The sequence below is a fragment of the Ursus maritimus genome (genome assembly GCF_017311325.1).
Source record: "Ursus maritimus isolate PB19 chromosome X unlocalized genomic scaffold, ASM1731132v1 scaffold_X1, whole genome shotgun sequence".
Taxonomy (NCBI): Eukaryota; Metazoa; Chordata; class Mammalia; order Carnivora; family Ursidae; genus Ursus; species Ursus maritimus.
In genome coordinates, this window is record NW_024423319.1 from 107013523 (window position 1) to 107035006 (window position 21484).

The 21484-nt window shown below is 41.6% G+C and overlaps 1 protein-coding gene across 1 annotated transcript in view; it reads right to left on the minus strand.

Annotated features, from left to right (window-relative positions):
• PHEX (phosphate regulating endopeptidase homolog X-linked) overlaps positions 1 to 21484 on the minus strand; it is a 205415-nt gene that overhangs the window by 173844 nt on the left and 10087 nt on the right. Inside the window, exon 3 of the mRNA XM_008696482.2 lies at positions 16958 to 17119. Within this exon, the coding sequence (XP_008694704.2) occupies positions 16958 to 17119 (162 nt within the window). The remainder of the gene's footprint in view (positions 1 to 16957; positions 17120 to 21484) is intronic.

Sequence of the window (21484 nt, forward strand, 5' to 3'; positions counted from 1 at the left end):
CCCTAAGAAGCATTTATCACTGATCCCATTCTACTCTACTCGTGAGAAAACCCTAAGAACCTATCCAAGGAAACTCAGGTAGTAAAGGTTAGATCTCTGATTTGGGTTCAGGTCTCTAACTCCTGTTCATCAACCATCAGGTACCCAGTAAAACTGCGCAAGTTGCTTTTGTGTGTGAGAACAAGGCCCCCAAGTGGCTAGGCCAGAGGCAGCAACGCCCTCACGGACTTTAACAGAGCTCTCAATCTTAACTGGAAGAAAGGCATTCCCTGGTGACATCGAGACATGTTTTTGCAGCGCTGGACTGACTGTGCTCAGCCATCTACACACTTTGCCCCATCACCCTATTTGTGACCAGGGAGACACACTCCTGAGGCACCTAGCCAGGGATGGGAGCCCTGGTGAGATTAGGGGCAGGACATAGTGAGCTGGTCCCTAAGGCTTTTCTTCACATTATGTCCTAGTCTGAACCAGTGGTGTCCAACCTCAAACAGGCATCAGAACCATTGGAAGGGTTTATTAAAACACTGAGTGCTAATTCAGGAGTGTTTAATTCAGGAGGTCTAGCATATGGCCCAGAAATTTGCATTTCTAACAAATTCCCGGGTAATGCCAACTCCATAGGTAGAGGGAACTCACTTTGAGAACCAACAGCAGTCACCAGCACTCCTTTATTTCCCCCAACTTCACTGAGATATAGGTGACAATTATCCCTAGACCTTCTTGATGCCTGTGATCCAGCCCAGATTCCCTCCTCCCCCATTCCCCATCCCACTCAAAGTCAATGCTGATTGCTGATTTCCTCACTCCACAGCTTCCTTTTAATTAAATGTCAACATTCTTCAAGGAGAGCGCTCCTTTGTTTTGTTCTGGAGATGCTTTCATCATATTGGCCCATTTAAGTCTAAGTTAGTTCCTCAGTTCTGCAAAGTCCAGCTTTAAAAAGTTCCTTTCTCAAAGGTGAAATGCGATAGGGGTTTAAGACGAGGGTTGATTCACTGGTTCAAGAGCCAAAAGAAAAAACCAAAAAACAAAAAAAAAAAACTACACGATGCCAGGAAGACTTCCAAAGTGAAAAAAAAACACAGGACAGCTATTTTCAACTCCAGCTTATACCACACCCTACGGCAAGGAAGAGTGGGATAAATATTGCATCCCTCAAATCCTAAAAAATCTGAGCTCTAGACTTCACAATTCCTCCCTCATCTGTGAAAGCAGCATCAAAACACTGTAAACATAGGTTTAAAAACCCACTTCCCAACTAACCCCTGTTTTCACTCCCACCTTCCATGAGGAGGTAAGAGTAGCAGTGGTTCTATTCCTGGCTGTTCAAACTACACTGTGTGGTCAAGAAAGGCTGTTTTTGTTTTTTTTTTAAGACTTTATTTGAGAGAGAGACAGACAGAGAGGGAGAGAGACAAGCAGACTCTGCACTTAGCTTGGAGCCGATGAGGGGCTCGACCTCACGACCCTGAGATCATGCCCTGAGCTGAAATCAAGAGTCGAGACGCTTAACCGACTGAGCCACCCAGGAGCCCCAGGCTGTCCTTCTTAAATGGGGTTTCCAGCAGTGAGGGATTAGGAACTGGGCTCTCTTCCCTTCTCTATCCCAAAGAGGGGAAGCAACAGCACCTTTGGCATAAGCCAAAGAAGCAAAAGCACTGTTGGGAAGACAGCAAACTTCCACGCCTGCCGGCCGCTGCTGGGGCTTCCCCAGCAGATTCTGGGGAACTGGTCATGCTTGTGAAGTACATTCCTAAGATCAAAGAAACCAGGGGCTACAGAGAAGAGCCAATGACCCTTCACGCTGCCCTGAGGAGAACACAGAGAAAAGAATACCCGATAATGCTTGGGGTTTTCTGTAACAAACTCTACCTCCATCTGGATCCCAAGCTAGAAAACAGAACAGCGTGATAGGGCCTGGTGAACTGGTCTCCATGCATTAACTCCCTCCTCCAAGCCATTCTCTACATGTGGCCAGTGCGCTCTGGTAAAACCCATCAGGCCCCTCAATGTGACATTTACAAATGGGTTCCCAGTGCCCAAGGACAGAGGCAAAAATCTTTACACAGCCTACAAGGCCTGCATGCTCTGGCCCCTCCTTTCTCTTCAGTCTTGTCTTTTGTCCCTTTTCCCTTCCGACTCTGAGCTCCAGTCACACTGGGCTTCTTGGGTTTCCTCAAAGGCACCAGCTGGACAAATCCTCAGCTCATGCAGCTCTTTCCGCCTGGGTTAAAATTGGACATTTGAAATGTTAGACCCATAATCTGTGGGGGACAAATTATATGGCTGGATTGGTTTGGGCAAGTCACATAATTTCCTTGACCTTCCCTTCCTCGGATGTAGGGCAAAGACAGAAATAAACAATGATGGCCAACAGCACCAAATTAGAGTGAGGAACCAGAGAGAAAACAAATGATAGGCTAAAGGAATAAAATTAGTAACAAGAAATGTTTGGGCCTTGGGGAAGTGAACTTATGAATTCAGAATAGAGAGCAGGTAGGACAAGTCACTCCATTTGGAACTTAGTCGAAACGACCACTGGAGGAAGCAAACCTGTGAGTATACCCACACGTACTTGCTTATGTTTCTCTCAGAAATATCGGTTCCCACACCGATCTCAGCTATTGATGAAAATAAAATCCCCTTCTCATTTTCTAAATTAAAAGGCCTATACATGTTTTTAAAATATCTCTCATTGTGTAAATATGAACACCAGTGAGCCTTTCCAAACAAACATTTCTTATTTGTGACAAGCTATTCTCCAACTGGCACATAATTAATTTTCCTGTTATGGGTAGTGCCTTTTTACACAGAATGTTCTCTTGACACTTTAAAGCAAATAGTCCATCATTACTAATTCATTAAGCATTCAAGGAGATGCTATTAATCACAATGAACTAATGTGGTATTAATGGGTAGGTTATTAATCTGCAATTACATGCAGATTTCCTAATAAATTCAAGTTGCCCAAGTTTTTTGAGGAGGAAGGCAAGGGAAAACAAAATGAACAAATCTTCCAGAAAACAAATTAAGGGGAAGATACAAGTATCTCTCCCTGAATCATAAAACGATACACACAAACTTCCTGTTTTCTTTTCATCCTAAGAAATCTTTGTTTTTACCCAATGTAACGACATTTGTAATTCATGGATTTTCATTGAAATCATAGTATGAATGGAGGAAAAACAAAACCATCCACGCCCCTGGGAGAGGTGAGTTTCCTCAGTGACATACTGTGTCTTCAGATGTAGTAAAGCCTGGCCACTCATCATGTGGTCCCTAGACCCACAGTGTGGGCATCACCTGAGAGCCTGTCAGAAATGCAGACTCTTGGGTCCTTCGCAGACCCACTGAATCAGAATCTTCACTTTAACAAGATTCCCAGGTGATTCATGTACACGTTCAAGGACGGGAAGAACAATATTACAGTCCGGCTTTGTAGCTACACATTAGAGTTGAAGAAGGAAGTGGGGGAGTTTGCTTATACACCAGTGCACGTTAAAACCTGGAATACAGAAGAGGGAACATCATGCAAATCTGAGTATTGTTTAAAGCACATAAACAAGGTGGATGTGATGAGCAGTTGGGGAGCCTGGATTAGCGGAAATACAATTTACACAGCATAATTCATCTGTTCTAAGAAGCACATTTTTTTCACATCTTAACATCACTGAAATTGGAATCCATTTTAAAACTGTCAGTTAGGTACAGTCACTGCCTGCCCGGATGGGAACGTGATCGAGCAGTTCTCATAGTAGGCAGTGGAAACGAGTTGGTTGCATGGCCAGTAAACTGTCCCTTACAAGGTCTTCAGAAAGATTTCAATACGATTTGGGCATGAAATGAAAACTTACTGCGTATCCAAAGAGGCAATCTCGGAAGAAAATCCCTGATTTGGGGGAAGCACTTTTTTAAGAAATGCTGAATCACTACTGGTATTGACAGAAAGAAGACAACGTTTTGTGAGAAAACAAAAGCACTGATGGGTTGAAATCCAAAGGACTGTGAAGAAGTTTTAGGACTACTCGAACCAATCTCTCCTGCTTGCATTTTCCTTTTCATTTGTGCAAGAGTCCCAGGATAAAAATTAATGTCTACAAGAACTCTTTCAATGAACACAAAGTAAAAATGCCAGGTGGAAAAAGGGCACCAGGTAGTAGCCTTGTCCTTGATGGCATACACGAAGTAACAGTGCATCTTACACTTGATGGTATTTCTGATTCAACACAATATGGTATTGATTTAGTTAAGGCTATGGTGCGTGTATGTTCTCTCGCTTACTTTTAAGTCAAATAAATGTAACAGAATTGCATATAACTAGAGCATCGCCATCACAGAAGACCCAGCATTTTTCCTTCCGAAAAATACTAAATGTGTCCAGAAATGGAAGGCTGTTTGGATTTAAATAAAAGAAGGCAATATAAAAATATTTCCAAATGACTCCAAAAGCATTCAAAGGACAAGCGAAGCTGTGGCGAGGGGAAATGTTTTGATCCCGCATACCGGGTGTCAAAGGCACATGGCAGGTTTGGCTGAGTGTGCGGGCAGGCGCAAGGCCACTGCTCTGGCAAGAGCAGTTCCATAGATGACCTGCCACACCATGGGCTGTGCAGCCTTCAGACCTCAGCCGGAGCCACAATTGCCTGCTTTCCTCACCCAGCACTTCCCACATGCTCCCCACCAGACATGTCTCCTTCTGGCAATGACCTGCAGCTTGCAAACCCTAACTTCCTCTTCTCCACGGTTCAGAGTTTCCAGACGGACACCGACACCTCTGACCTCAATTAAAATAACAGACCTTTAGGTCTTCATTTACTTGCACAGGTGTGTATCCAGAGCAGCGTGCAGATCAAGGGAAAAAAAGAAATCCCTTTTCTTTTCCTACATTATTTGGAACTTGGCCAAAAGGCTGGGAAATGTAAATTGAGAGAAATTAATGAATTAGGGCATTGCCAGCCATTCTTTAATGTCAACTAGCAAAGCATATTGCCAGAGCAGTAGTTTTGAATGGGTCTCAGCTCAGAAAACTCAGAGCACTTTCTCCAATGGACAGTGCCTACCGTTCTTGACTCAGCTGGTTTGGTTTTCAGCCTGGAGTAGGTTCTCAAACTTGGCACCAGGATAAAGTCACCTGGCAGGGGAGGAGTGGTTAAAAAATCCAGAAGGCCAGGCGCCACCCCAGACCAATTACATCAAAACCTCTAAAGATGGGCCCTGGGCGCCTGGGCTGTTTAGGCTCCCTCGTGAATTCAGTGTGCAGCCATCAGAGAGAAGCCCGGGAGATGCGGCTTATCCACATGGAGATGGCTGCGAGTGTGAGAAGCATACCGGATTCCCAAGACTGAGGAACGAAAGAATTAAACTGTCTTGTGAATACGTTTTTATATTGATTACGTGAAACGACAATTCTTTGGGTATGTTAGGTTAGACAGAATCCTGGGATTTTACCTGTTTCCTTTTACTTTTTCTAACACGGCTGTTTAAAAATGTAAAATTACATGTGACTTGCATTTTTGACCCACATTACATTTCTTCTGGACCATAGTGACTTTATAGGCCATTAGATGTGTGAACATGAAATATTTAACCTCTCCAAGCCTCAGCTTTCACAACTGTAAAATGGAACAATACTACCTTCTTAGCTGTCAAGATTTTTACAAGGTGCTAAGGGTCAAACCATCTGAACTCTAATCCTAGCTCCACTGCCCATCAGCTATGTGATTTTGGGCTGGTTAACAGTACTGCTCGGTGCCTTTGTTTCCTCATGGGCAGAACGCAGATACATCTTCCATCTTATAGACGTGCTAGGAATTCAGTTTAGAGAATTCAGCTAAGGGTATTCTTAAAGAAGGTTATCTCTACACAGTGCCCGGCTTGCTAGACCCTTCTCGTGGGTATTCCTAGGATTTTTTTTTTTAAATCGTTAAAAGCTCCCTTCACAGTAATGAGTAGAAATCCTGCCCATTAGTAATACACTGGGGGAGAAGTGGGGATTTTGCCACATCTTAAAGATTCTCAACCCATCTACACCATCAAGTTGTACTGAAATATTCTCAGAGTTGAGGGTGAGAGTACAACTGAAGCCATCTCATCAGGGAGATTGGAAATGCAAGGGTGAAATTTTCAACTCCCTTTGGCCATGTCTTTTTGTGGGCAAGCAACTTTTTCATTTTCGTGGTGCCTAAGTTTTGCCACTGACCAATTAGGAGTACAGTAAAGGTAAGTGACTGACCCATTTCTCTAAAGACGCAGGTTTCAAGGTCCAGGAGATCTGAGTCATCTGCTTCTGCTGTGAAAGCTAGATGACCCTTGGAAGTTCCTGCAAAAATCCCACATTCTCAGCTCCATTATCATTCCAGACTGTGGCAACCAACAGCAAGAACACGTGGGGACGTGGAGGAGCTTCAGGAACCATTACCACAGCTCACGTGGGTACGCCTCAGAACTGTTCCCACCAAAACCAGCTAGGGTTTTTCTTCCCTTTCCAAACAGTCATCATCTTTCAGGAAGTGGCTTTTCAAAAATATGCAACCCTTCTGAACAACTGCCAAGTAAAATACACTTACACACACCAACCGTGCAAAATGGGGCCTGGGTGTGGGCAAGCTGAGAAGTGTTCCTGTAGGTGTGTATGTGTCTTTCTCAGGATGCCCGTAGCCTATGTCATCAGTCAGGCCAAAGAACTTATATTTAGTCAAAAGAACCTAAATTTAGTCAGCAATCTTCTAAATTAAAAATGTTTCTTTATTCCTACAACATTCAAGCTAGCTAGCAGGAAACTTTTCATAACATGTTGCAATATTTACACTACAGAAATGCCCCCTCATCTGCTTCCCCACTCCTTCTTTTCGGTCGCTATTCCTAGGCATAGCATTTCCAAGCTGTAACTCCACTTCTCAGAAACCTTAGCATTCTCTGCCGCAAGTCAAAAATCTCACAAATGGATTTCAACGTGCTTCTTTGGCCCACCTCACTCCTGTCACCTCTCACCAAGACATGTCCATGCCATCCTCCCAACAACGCCAAGTTACATGGATTTGGTCTTTTCCTTGGAACTTCATTCACAGCCCCTCCAGATCTATAGTCCCCCTCTACCTCTACCCTTCCAAGTTGTACCAAGAGTCCCTGTCTTCAAGGATCAGATGACAAGCAAGCTCTTTCATATAACACATATTGAGTACTTGTGAAAGAAGACTCTACTTTGTATTACTATCTTCAATCATTTGCATTGCTTCTAAGCATTTTTAACTATACCACAGTAAAAGCTGTATCATCTCTAGTTGAGCACCGACTTTTAACTCTCTGCTTTCATAAGAGGCTTGTGACAACTCAGGCATTTCATCTATAAACATATTTATTCCATGACATAGGTAATCACATCAAGCCTGCACTGTAAACAGTTCAAGGTTTGGCATTGGCACAAATCTCCAAACACAAATCTCTGGTTTCATCTAATATCCTTATAAACATCCATGAACTGTTGATAATGTGCTCATTACCCAGGGATTCGAGACTGTGGACTGTTCAAAGATTTGGGCATTGAGTGGACCCATAGGGTCACATAATAGCCAACTCTGCTTGAAATACCTAGGTTAAGATGCATCAAAAGGCCGGAGTTCAATGAAACTAAACCTTCTTGAGGCCTGCCCCAGCAACCTTTACACAGGCAGGGGTTCTTTATCTTTTTTGCGCCATACGTTCCCCGGGCAGGCTCTTAAAACCTAAGGACCACTCTCAAAATAATGTTTATGAATGCATAAGAAACACAGGTTTACAACAGAAACCAGTTATTCTGAAATATAGTTAACAAAACAGTTGTTTTACTATTTGTCACCATAATATATGTACTACTTCATTAAGTCTTTAAATAGTAAGAACTAGCATTGGATCTAACCACTGCTATGACTCTGAAGTGATGATGTATGTAGATAATATTTCAAGATACTTGGAACATTTATATCAAGACAGAAAAATAATGCTTTCCATTGGTTAACACTGTCACAGCCCGTAATACCAGAGTTTTGCCTACTATCATAATTAAAGAAAATGCTAAAGTTTCATCAGAGGTTAGAGAAAATAAAGGTGCATCTTTTCCCCTTCAAGTCAATGGAATTCTACAGACAGCCCTCTTGAGTTAAGAATCCCTGAGGGAAAAGGGAACGAAAAGAGAGAAGAAAGGCAAACTGGTGTGAACAACAAAAAATGGCATCTAAAGAGGATCTAGAACAGCCTAAGATGACATTTCTCCTTGTTTTCACCAATTCCCCTTTCCTCCTCTCTTTTCCTGCAGGAGGGATTTAAAACGCATTTCCCCCAACCCATGTGTTGTCCAATCAAATAGATTATCAAAACCTTCCGGGTTTGAGGTCATGACCAAGGTCTCCCAATAAAAGCTGGGAATACACACAAATGTCCTAACCTACTGTTTCCATCTCCAAGCTTGTCCCTTTCGGGATCAGCTGCCTTATTTATGGGCATGGTGAGACTTTCAGAAAAAACTACATCGTAACATTTTACTTTAATGATGCTGGTAAAGTTTTCTTATCAATTTGTAATTTTTTTTTTTGGCTAGGAATCTAACATTTCTCAAGCATCTACTACACGCCAAGTGCTTTCAAAATGTTAATTTAATCCTCATGAAATTAACAATAACAGCAGATGTTATTTATTGAATTCTGTGTAGATGATGTTTGCTGCACCTCATTGAATTAATCCAACAGTATCACCAGATAAGAAACTCAGCCTCCGAGGAAAGTGGTTTGCCAGCAGTCACAGAGCCAGTAAGTGGCAGAATCCCAATTGCTTTTCAGAGCCCAAACGTGAATGCCGTCCTGGGAGTTCTCCTTTTCCTTACTATAACTTACACAAGATCACACCAGCAGGGGGTCCTGGAGCCCCAGAAAGGGCTCTAGCCTGTCTCACTGTCTATTCCACTGTCCTGAAGAACAGCTGACAATTACCCTTCCTCTCTCATCAGGGGCAAGCTCTGGCTGCATCTCAGGACTCTTCCGGAACAGCATGTCGGGCCCTAGGCACAGATGGAGGGGGAGAAAGAAGAGAAACCCACCCCTCTCCACTGAGTCAGCCAGCCACCCCCACCACTGCACCCAGCCACTCACAGAGGGCACAGTCTTTCTCTTCTCTCTTTAACAAGTATTAGTAAGCATAAACTATGCACCAGGCACGACGCTGGGTGCTGAGTCACAGTGAAGCCCAAAATGGCACACAGAGTTAGGAAAAACAGCAAGCAAATATACAAACAAGATAATCCAAATGGTTATTAGCCACAAAGAACGCTAATAGGTTAACAGGATAGAAAGGGACTGGAGAGGGGAGTAGAGAACTATGTTTAATAAAGGTGCTCTCTGCCCTTTCTCTATTGCTGAACTCTATCACTAACGTAAACTTGAATTGATTTCCAGATAGCTCACCTTTCCAACGGCCTATTCAGGGCTCTAGAGCAGCTCTGATAGAAACATTATCTGAACCATATAGGTCACTGTTCATTTCCTTGTACATTTAAAAATAAGAAAAATGAAACAGGTGAGATTGTTTAATAATATATTTTAACCAAATAGATTTTAAAATATTATCATTTCAATGCATAATTGAGAAAATAAATCATCAATTTCTTGGCGAGATACTTTACATGTTTTTTAAAATGAAGTCTTTGAAATTTGGTGGGTATTTTTTTATTTACACCACATTTCAATTCCAGCTAGCCATATTTCAAGTACTCAAAAGCCCCAAGTGGGTGGCACCTGGATGGCTCTGTTGGTTAAAGCACTCAACTCTTTGTTTTGGCTCAGGTCTGATCTCAGGGTTGTGAAATCGAGTCCCGCATCAGGCTCCGCACACAGTGCAGTCTGCTGGAGTTTTTCTCTCCCTCTGCCTCTGCCCCTCCGCACTGCTTGGATGCTCTTTCTCTCTCGAATAAATACATAAATCTCTAAAAAAAAAAAAAGCCACAAGTGGCTAGTGGCTACCATATTGAACAGTAGAGCTCTAGATTAATGACAGTAGTCATTGAAACATTTTGTGATGGGCAGATTTTTAAGTTCCACATGGGTAGTCTCGGGGGCCTTATTAATCTCTGCACTTCTGTATCTTCCTGTGTCTAACACAATGCCTCTTGCTAGAGGTGAATGAGGAAGTATAAATTCTGGTTGCTATTGGCAAGGATCTTATGATCAAAGAGACTTAGAAAAAATCATGAGACAGTGAATGTCAAAGCACAGAGAAATAGAGAAATACCATCTTTAATGACATCGTTCAGCTGCTGGATCCATCCTTACCAGAAGTCCACATTATTACTAGACATTTTGGTTACATGAACTAGAAAATTTTCTCTATTTTTAAGCCAAGTGAAGTTGGGATTTCTGTTACTTGTGACTGAAAGCAACTGGTACCAAGAAAAAAAGTAAATTCCAAGTCAACAGCCTTGAGTTCACAGATTAATTAATACTGTCAAAATGCTGTGCATTTCAATCTATTTGAAGTGAATATATTTTCCCCAAATTAAAGAGCACATAACCCAGAATGAATCTAATGAATAGATCTGGTTCTTGTCAAGTGTACCCAACTTATTTGTAATACTAACCCCTATGACAGAAAGCCACAGAGAGAAAAATCAGATCTTAAAATCGAATGCTTGGAGCAGAAAAGAGTTAAAAAGACAAGGACATGCACTGGGGGTAGAAAGGGGCACACGAGAAGAAAGCCTAAAATGTTAACTTTCGGAACTACCTGAACACAAGTTTTCACACATGATGGCTGTTCTCATGGCCCCTTCATTTCCTTCAGCTATTTAGAAAAACATATTCTAGAGCTACATATAAGTTTTTCAAAGAGGCTTCAGGAAGAAATTCATGTGTATATTTGAAGGGGGTGTTTCCTAACAGGAAATTGCTATACTTTTTCAATCTGACAAATTCTTTCCCTTTCCTCACTCTACACAACCCCTCCCTTCCCCATGCTCAAACGGTGCTCTCAGATTAGGAAAAATGCAAACAACAACAAAACACTTTTCAGGTAAAATCATTTCATTTCACATTCTAAATGTCTTCTATACAGGCCCAAATCTTCACAGGACACCTCTCTGTGCATGCGGGACCTATGATGACACATGTATAATTTGGCAATTTGCTGCTTCATGTGTGGCCACATGAAAAAGAGCCAGCATGGTCAAAAAAACAGGCATCTATAAATGTCAACCCCCCCCCATTTATACAGTAGATTCACTGAGATTTACTGGAGCTGAGTTTCACCAAGAATAAATAGCCCACTGCAACGGCTCACTGCTCCCTAGCACTTCTCTATCATATCCCTGTATTTTTTCTAATCTGATGTTTGTTTCAAAGAACTTAATGATGTCAAAGCTCACTTTGGTACATCATACTATGTTCATGGTGTGAGGAAAATGACATAATTCACTGTCTTCAATCATCTCAACTTCCTAATTATCAAATCACTTTACAGGAGCTGAAGTTTTCAGCTTTCCACTATCTGCAAAAGATGATTTGGATAGGATCATTATAGCAAAAACAAGATTGGCGGGGGGGGGGGTTTAATTATGAGAACCATTTGAATCTTAGCCAGCAGATATTTACAAATAAATAACCCATCTATGAAACATAATCATCTTTCTTTGCTCATTAATGCATAGACCCTACTTCATCTTATTGTCCTGCCTGTGCTGTCTGTGCTTGAACATAATAATATACTACTTTTCCTTACAAAATATTGGCAAAGATTGCTATTCCATAATAGAGATGAGCTGGCCCTACCTTGAGTCATCTGTCTTCTGTTTGACACAAGTGTTCTATCTCACTTATTGCCTCATGTTTCATAAGTGCTCATTTGCAAAATTTTCATCTGCTCGTTCATAAGCAACACATGCTGTGTCATTTTCATGGTCACATGAAGACAAATTTGGGAGCTTTTGTAGGAAGGAAATTTTGGGACATTCAAACACATGACTATATTCGGCCTGCTTTTAAAACAAAAAACAAAAAACAAAAAACCCTGCTTCTTGGAGAGAATAAGAAATAATTTTATCTTCCAACTAGGAATCTGAGTCTTATATGCCATTTAAAGAAAAAATTCACGAAGCCAGGTTGCTGACTTCAATAGAGGGCAATTTTTCATCAGCCAGGTCTGTCAAATCCATTTTATTTCACAAATTGGACAGCCGTATCTGTGTGTTCCCTATCAGCCATAAGAAAATGGTATTCTTTTGATTGGTAGTATTGGGTTTTATTTTTGGATGTTCTCGCTTTTTATCAAGGATGAAGAAAAATATCTAGACAGTATTCAATATTTTTGAAAGCACATGATATTTACAAATGATAAGACCAGAATAAAACTTAAAGCATTTGGTAGACATTACTTCACGAGCCTCAGAACTAGCTGTGAGACAAATGGAGGCACAGACAACAAATATTTACTGAAGGCCTGTTATATGCCAGAAACTGGACTGGGATAAAGTGTCATTTATAAGGGTCATCTCCTCTAGTCCACACAAGCCCTACGAAATGAGGTCTCTTATCCCCATTTGAAAGGTAAGAAAACTGAGCTAGGTGAAATGAGTGGCCACAAGTGGCACAGAGGAGAAATATAAGGAAACCAGGATTCAAATACAGGTCTTCAGCTTCAACACTCATGCTCTGAGTGGCTTACAATGAGGAAAAACATCTGGAAATAATCTAAATGGCAACGTAGGAATTGACTCAATCAACTGTAGTATATCCATACAAAGCCGTCATGGCGAAGGATGATAAAGATCTATTTTTATTGACGTGAAAAACCGTTAACATGTCAATAAAAGGAGATTGTAAACACAGAACATATGGTCCTTTTTGACATATACATATAACTTGCCATGTTTATTCGCATGTAAAAGGTTATCACTGGGTGGCAGGACTTGATATAGGTTCTTTTTGACTTGTTTTTACTTTTTTTTTGTTTTTATTATTGAAGCTCTTTTGGCAAACAGGGAGTAACAACACGATAAAGAATACCTATTCAAAACAAAGAAAAATATGTATTTGAGGGTCGCGGGGTAAATACTGGAGGCATCACCAACCAAGCTAGGCATAAGAAAATTACACCCATTGTCACTGCTATTACTCAGCACTGTTCTGGAGGTTCCAGCCAACTCAGTAAAAGAAAAGGGAGAGACAAAAAGTCTATTTCTTAACTTTAGGATTACCTATCTAAAAAATTCTAAAGAAGCCCCCAAAAAGCTAGTAATTAATAAGACAGTTCTATGGGTGCCTCAGTGGCTCAGTCAGCTGAGCATTTGCCTTCAGCTCAGGTCATGATCTCGGGGTCCTGGGATCGAGCCCCACATCAGGTTGCCTGCTCAGTGGGGAGTCTGCTTCTCCCTCCTCCTCTGCTGCTCCCCCTGCTTATGCCCTCTCTCTTGCTCTCTCTCAAATAAATAAAATCTTTAAAAAAAAATAAGACAGTTCTAATGAGATCCAATATAGATATATAACGTTTTACAACAGGCCTCAGGATTAGGCAAACTTTTTCCTTATGGGTCAGAGGGTCAATACTGTAAGCTTGCGGGCCATGTGGTCTCTGCAGTAACTTCTCGACTCTGCCACTATAGCACAAAAGCAGCCATGGAAAATCCTTAAGTGAATGGATATACAGTCTTCCAATGAAACTTTAGTTCTAAGAACAGGCAGTGAACTGGATTTGGCCCACAGGCCACAGTTTGCTGACTCCTACTTCATACCACCAAAAAATGAAAAATGAACAAACAAAAAAAACACAAGACAGTTGATGGAGAAGACTTACCACTTAAAGCAGCAAGAAAATATATGAAGACCTAGAAATAACTTTCTGAAGGGCGATTTAACTGTATGTATACATCAAAAGTTAAACTGTGACAACTCTTTCAATACAACAACTCCATTCCTGGAATACACACGGATCTTTATTACAGTGTTATATATAATAAGAAAACATATCTACTGACATTATCCATGTGTATGAGAGACACATCATTTTTAAAGCACATGACAGAGTAGTATGCCTACTTTTAGCTGGTTTTTAAATAGATGGGTGTGCACATGAGGTTTTGCATATGTACCCACAAATGGAAAAAAAAAACCTGGAAAGATGTATACCCAACTGCTCCATTAGCAGTTATTTCTACGGGTGGATTTATGAGCAACTTTCTTCCTCCTTTTTTGGATTTAATTTTTGTTTCTTTGTACTTTCCCAACTGAGCTTAGAAGTAAAATTTTTCATTTTTAAAAGAAGCAAGCAAACAAAAAACCCCTGTGTGTCTCTCAACAATCTAGTCTTATTGGTATGAATGCTCAAGGATTTCATATACAGTGTCCTCCCCAAAAAAAGCACATTCGTACTGATTTTCATTTTCACATTAAGACATCCCCAGGAAGTGCTTTAAATTATTCTAACTGCTTCATGCCCTGAAGATAGAAATCTTCTGGCTCTAACTAACGTGTAAGGAGCATCTATCTGCAAATCTTATTTTTTCTTACCCTTCGGTGCCCCATTTCTGCAGGCACACAGTTCTCTGTCTAGGAGGAAAAGCCAAAGAAGGGCAACAGGAAATAGGTAAGAATGGTAGGTGAAGGACCAGTGGGAGTTAATGTCACACAGGGAAATAACCCGTAGTAAATTCATTCCTCAAGGTCTTATTGTTCTATACTATGCGAACCTCCCCTGTTGGGTTAGGAAAAAACTGACATTATTGCACATTTTTATTCTAATTTATGAAACTTTTAAGTCCTCCTAGAAAATTTGAGTCCATATGATTTATATTGTGAAAAGTTGTGGCTCAGTTGTGACGCTTAAGTACATTTTTCCTTACAACTGACAATAGGTATCTAATTACTGTGTCAATAGTTAGTTATTAAAACATATATAAATTGAGACATTTAATTTTCATGTACTTAAAATCTCGGGGAAATGGAGATGAAGTAGAAAGAAAAATGATGATTCTTCTAACCTCTCAGAAATTCCTTTTTTTTTAAGATTTTATTTATTTATTTGACAGAGAGAGACAGCCCGTGAGAGAGGGACCACAAGCAGGGGGAGTGGGAGAGGAAGAAGCAGGCTACCAGTGGAGCAAGGAGCCCGATGCGGGGCTCGATCCCAGGACCCTGGGATCAGGCCCTGAGCCGAAGGCAGATGCTTAACAACTGAGCCACCCAGGCGCCCCTCAGAAATTCTTTCTGGAGTTCAAAAGTCTCAAACATCCAAAACACACACACAAAATATCTGATGATGGAACAGAGAAAACATACCTTTTACACTTCACATTTGATCTGAAAGTTTCTTGGAAAGATTATCTTTTCTAAAAGCTCTAGATCTTATTATTTTGCACAAAGATGGAAAAGAAAAGCTTTAGATGGCTGAGCCAAGCAAAGGCAATGCTCTAAACGTCAGGCTACAGCACAGGACTACCTCACACTAACAGAGAGAGCAGGGAGCTTCTTACGCTAGTATAGTGCTCTCTCCCTGCCCGAGGATGTCCTCATCCACATGTCCAGGCCTGTGACTGTGTTACCCTATATGGGAAAGGAACCTTGCAGGCGGGATTCAGTTAAGGATCTTGAGGTATAGAGTGATTAGGTCATAGAGTGGGGCCCTACCTCCATAAGTACAAGAGCCTTTTCATAAGAGAAGGAGAGAGAAGGAGATGGGAGGAAGGAAGTCAGAGGTCAACTTAGAGAGAGATCTGAAGGTGTTACAGTGCTGACTGTGAAGATGTAGCAGGCGCCACAAGCCAAGGAATGAAGGTGGCTTGCAGGAGCCAGAAAAGGCAAGGGCATGTATTCTCCCCTTGAGCCTCCGGAAGCCCTGCCAACTCATTCAGATTTCCAACCTCCAATATTTTAGGATGATAAATTTGTGTTGTTTATAACCAGAAAGTAAAAAAATTAAAATAAATTAAATAAATTAAAATAAATTCTTTCTAGGTGTTATGTGGCATAACTCAGTTGTCAAAAAAAGAAAAAACCTTCCTCTTTTAAAAGATTTTATTTTATTTATTTGAGAGAGAGAGTGAGAGAGCACAAGCAGGGGGAGTGGCAGAAGGAGTGACAGAGAGAGAGAGAGAGGGAGAAGCAGACTCCCCGCTGAGCAGGGAGCCCAATGTGCAGCTTGAACCCAGGACCCTGGGATCATGACCTGAGCTGAAGGCAGACACTTCACCGACTGAGCCACTCAGGTGCCCAAAAGCATACACATTTCTGCCCTCCCAAAACAGTTACCTTAAATGGCCTTACCATCTCCCTACTTCCATCCTGAAGTGCCTTCCTCCAATAGCTCAGCATAAAAAATAGATCTAATGCGAACAGAAGTGCCTCTAGGAAAAGAGTTTTCCAAGTTTTGAAGTGTGTGTGTATGCATGCACACGTGTGTATGTGTCTGAATGCATATGCGAGTATGTGTGTGTGAGCCTGTCATTACTACAGAGGCCACGGGAGAAAAGAAAGTCTCCCCAGAGCCAAGTCAGAAGTTAACAGGAACAATATGACAAACACAAGGTCATCCAGAGTTCTCAAAAGACAATGAGGTGTTAAGTACATTTTGTAGCCATGAAAATCCAGGACGTACGTAAATAAGCACGTGATGAAGTTTGCTCTGAACACAACAAGTAGGTATATTTATATAAAATAACTTTCATTAACTATTCTTTTGCTCCCAATCTCAAGGAAATGCTAGTTATCCCTCAGCAGAATTTACTATTTGCTAATCCAAACATAATGAAGCCTCTGCTAGGCTTGTATTCGAGACCTGGGAGACTGAAATACCATAATTTTCCTTTCAGTCTTCCATTTTAAAATATCTTGGAAATGAATTTAATATAGTTGAAAGTAAGTAGGCGTGCTCCAAATCCAAAACTGTGTTTTTCTTGTCAAGTACTGCTCTCTGTAAAGTGCGTCACCGAACCCCAGTAGAAACTTACCCTTCAACTTGAGGTCAACGTTATGTCTCAGCCAAGGGTAAACGCCATAGCTTGGCATATCTTCAGGAATCGGATTGCTGTTTATCCAGCCATCACAAGCAAACCGGAAGAAATTATCACAAGGGTCCACAGAGAAATTTACCTTACTCAAGATGGCGGCAGCTATTTAAAAAGAAAATCACAGGATTAATGACAAGCACCGAACTCTATGTACTGTTCTCTTCCAAATTAAACAACCATTTCCTATCAACCAGTTTCCAAGCCTTGGCTTTTACTTTTCCTCTCAAATGACTCCCTGAATCAACTTCACTATATGAAATTACCGTATTTAGATTGAGTGGGTAAAAGCTTGGTGGTATTCGTGTTAATGGTTTTTGCAGGACTGCCCCTGACATCTGCGCGGCATGGGACAGGAATACAAATGGAGTCTACGGTAAATTGTCTGCAAGGATGTGTGCAACATCTCCTTCCATCCCTCTCATCCTTCTGCCAGGTGGTTCTGTGACTCATCCCATCAAGCGATAGGATCTATTTTCCCTGCCTTGCATCTGGATTGGCCTTACAACTTGCTGTGACCAACAGAATATAGCAGAGCGACTTTTCTTGAGTTTCAAAAACTAGGCCTTAAAAGGGCCTTGTATCTTCCATATTAACTCCCTTTGAATGGAGCCCTAAGACAGCCCTCTGAAGAAGCCTCCTGGAGGAGGTGAGACCACACAGAAAATAAACCAGTCAGCACCAAGTGCCAGACATGTGACTAAAGCCATCATGGACCTTCCAGGTCAGATAACCCTCCAGCTGAATGCAGCTGTATGAATGAGCCCAGGCAAGAGCAGCAGAGGACCCCTGATGAACCCACAGAATCACAACAAATATTAAATCACTCCTATTTCAAACCTCTAAGATTTGGGGCTATTTTGTTCCATGGTGTAAGCTGAGTGAAACAGAGGCCCATAAGTCATACTGAAATATTTAAAAGATGTATTTACAATATACCTCCATAAAGACCTGGAAATCCAGGTATGAATTCCTGAGCCCCTGGATGTTCAGTGTAGCTCTCAGAGGAATGAACCCCTAGAAGAGACCCCCACGGGCCCTGTAGGGAGGCTCAGGGCCATTTAGCAGGGAATTCGGGCTCATAAACGGGTATGGCTGCTGACCTGGCCCCTGAATTAGGGGAGAGGCATGGCCAGAGGAGGGCAAAGTGAGGCATTCTAAATGAGGGGCCCAGAGCAGGGGCCCCTCTTGCCCAGGTCTCAGGGCAGAACTGAGTATGTGTGTAAGTTAACAGAAAGACACAACAGACTGATTTACCATTTCTTCCTCTTTCATAAGCCCACACACAATTGCATACGCAACACAGTCAACAGGGAGGAAGCTTGTGCATACTTAAATACGTATCCACGAGCTGTAAAAAAATATTTCATTAAAAAATGAGAAGTTTCTTGGAGCGTCTGGGTGGCTCAGTCGGTTGAGTGTCTGACTTCGGCTCAGGTCATGACCTCAGGGTCCTGGGATCAAGCCCCACATTGGGCTCCAGGCTCAGCAGAGAGTCTGCTTGTCCCTCTCCCTCTGCGTCTCCCCCTACTCAGTGCTCTCTCTCTCTTTCTCAAATCATAAAATCTTTAAAAAAGAAAAGTGAGAAGGTTCCAAAATTCCTAAGACTGAACTCCAACTCTCTTCTAACCATCATACAACTGCTGGCTACCACTCTAACACAAAGATATGCACCAATTTAAAAAAAAAAGGCAGCCAATATTTTAATGACATTGAAAAGATGACATTCTGGGTAATTTCATACTTTAATTGATGCCAGAATATATTTATTTAAAATAATGAAAACCCAATGAGTTTTCAGCTGAATATAAAGGAACTGCCAAAAAAATTATCATCTGCATATATTTATATATGCTGGTTATCAGTTTGGTTACATGTGTCCTCCAGGTTTAAAAGTAGGCTAGATATTTTTCTAGCCTAGACTTGCTATGAAAATTTTCAACAACTTTTTGTCCTTGATAAAGTGAATGATCTAGAAATATCCTAAGTTTCTACAGGACTTCAAAATCCCCAGCACTTTCTCCTTCCCAAAAAAATCAAAGTAAAAAACTGGTTTAGAGGGGCACCTGGGTGGTTAAGTCAGTTAAGCATCCAACTCTTGATTTTGGCTCAAGTCATGATCTCAGGCCTGTGAGACTGAGCCCCACATCAGGCTCCACACGGAGTGTGGAGTCTGCTTCAGATTCTCTCTCTCCCTCTCCCCCGCCACCCCCCAACCCTGCTTGTCCTCTATTAAAAAAAAAAAAAGTAAAATAAACAACTGGTTTTAGAAGCTTGATAAATTTTAAAACTGGCTTAATATTTTCATCTTTGAGAATTAATTCAGTGGTCTCCAATTATATTTTTACTTACTGCTACTATTTTACCATTGATATTAGTATGCAAATAAGCTAGGACATACCAAATCTTTATTCCAGTTTGTATTTATAATGATTCTGGCTGTTCAGTCACAGAACGAATCTGCTATGTGACACCCCAGGATTATACAAGTCTCAGTGCCACACATTATTTACAATCACACAGAAAAGCCCTCACACACATTTTTATTCACATAAGCACATTGTTTTCTGGCTGCCTTCCCAAACCTCCCCCTGACCCCAACCTAAAAATGTATCCTCTCCATCTCCTCAGCATTCTTGTAGGTACCTACAAAATCTGCAAGATCAGCTATGACCTCAGCCTTGACACAGAGTGGGGAAATACATCACTCACACAGAATTTGGAAGTCAGCCCGCTAAGTGGGAAAACTCTAGTTTCAAACTCCCAATTCATCATTCGTAATTCACAGCTGGGCACAGGGCTACACTTTCTGTAGAACTGAGACTTCAAATTGCAAGGAACCATAGTTGTCAAGACACCACAACCCTTTTCCCCCTGCTCAGTTCCATGGAGAGAAAGCTCAAAGAGACTTGTTTTAATAAAGAAATATGATGATCAAAAAAACCTGTGAAAGGCCCAACTATGTGTTCTCTCAAGTTACTGCATATAAGGTCAGTGGTTGCGCGGTCCCCTACTAGCATTTATGTAGAAGTAGAGTCACCACACCCCATACCCCAGCCTGAGCTTTTAAGTTTAATCAGGGCTCAAGGGAGAGGGTGGTGCTAATAGTAAAATCATTAGTACTGAGCATTTCCTCTGTGCCAGGAACCATGCTAAGCCCTTTTCAGAAAGTACAGCATCATCTGGAGCCAGACCACCTGGGTTTAAATGCCAGCAACACCATGCAAAAGCTATGTAACCTTGGGCGGGTTACTTAACCTCTCAGTTTCCTCATCTGTAAAAAGGGATAATAACCACAATCCGTGGGATCTTCATGAGAATTAAATAAGTAAATACACGTGAAGAAGTGTTTGGAACAGTGTCAGGCACACTGACAAATATGGTTGCCAGATAAAATACAGAATGCCTAATGAGATTTGAATTTCATATCAATGACGGCTTTTATAGTTTAAGTACGTACCAAATATTGCTGTGGACAAACACAACAAAAATAGCAGCCTTGTTGTCTATCTGCAATTCAAATTTAACTGAGCATCCTGAACATGTATGTATGTAGCTAAGCGGGCAACCTTACTTACAAATTTTTGCTATTACAATTCCACACTTATCTGAAACTCTTGAGTTCTTTTTCAGAGCGCATACATTTTCCGATTTTAGAAAACTAATACAGTGCATAGACCACAGATAATATACTACCTCCAGCAATATCTGGAGCGGCACTCCTGAAGCAAGCACAGTAACAATTCCATAGGAAATATATGCATATTTTCTTAGGTAGTATAAACAAAGTCCACAACCGTCTCAGAGAAGTTAAGATCTAGTTTTGCCATCACAAGAACTGAAATCAGATCCAGTCTTGCCAGCTGACAGTTACAATGTTCTCTGGGCCTGGGGTTTAGAATCACACACACCATGGTCCTGAATTACTACTACAACCAGCACCGCTATTTTCTTCTACTCTCATACCTAGTATGCTAAATAAAAACAGTATTTCCATTTTACAGATGGTAAACAAGAGGCTTTGGATGGTTATTTAATTAACCCAGGATCATGTGGTTTTTAAGTGGACAGACCATGCTTCAAACCCAAGTCCGCCTGTCTGCCCTTATCCGTACTTAGCATGCCCCTTCCTTGTAATTTTTTCCACCTCTTATTTTGAAAAAGGGATTAGGAGAAGAGGAAATGGGCAAGAGAAGAAAAAGAGAGCTATGGAGAGGAGGCATCTCAGAAAAGGGTGGCACCTGATCAGAAACGGCCCAGAAGTAATCAAACACTTCCATCTTCCGAGCTTCCATCCTGCATGACCAGACACGCACACACACCCCGCCACACGCACGCACGCACCCCACCACGCACGGCCCCACCACGCATGCGTGCCCCCACGCACGCACACGCGCCCCTCGCACGCCCCACGCACGCACACGCGCCCCACGCACGCACACGCGCCCCACGCACGCACACGCGCCCCAC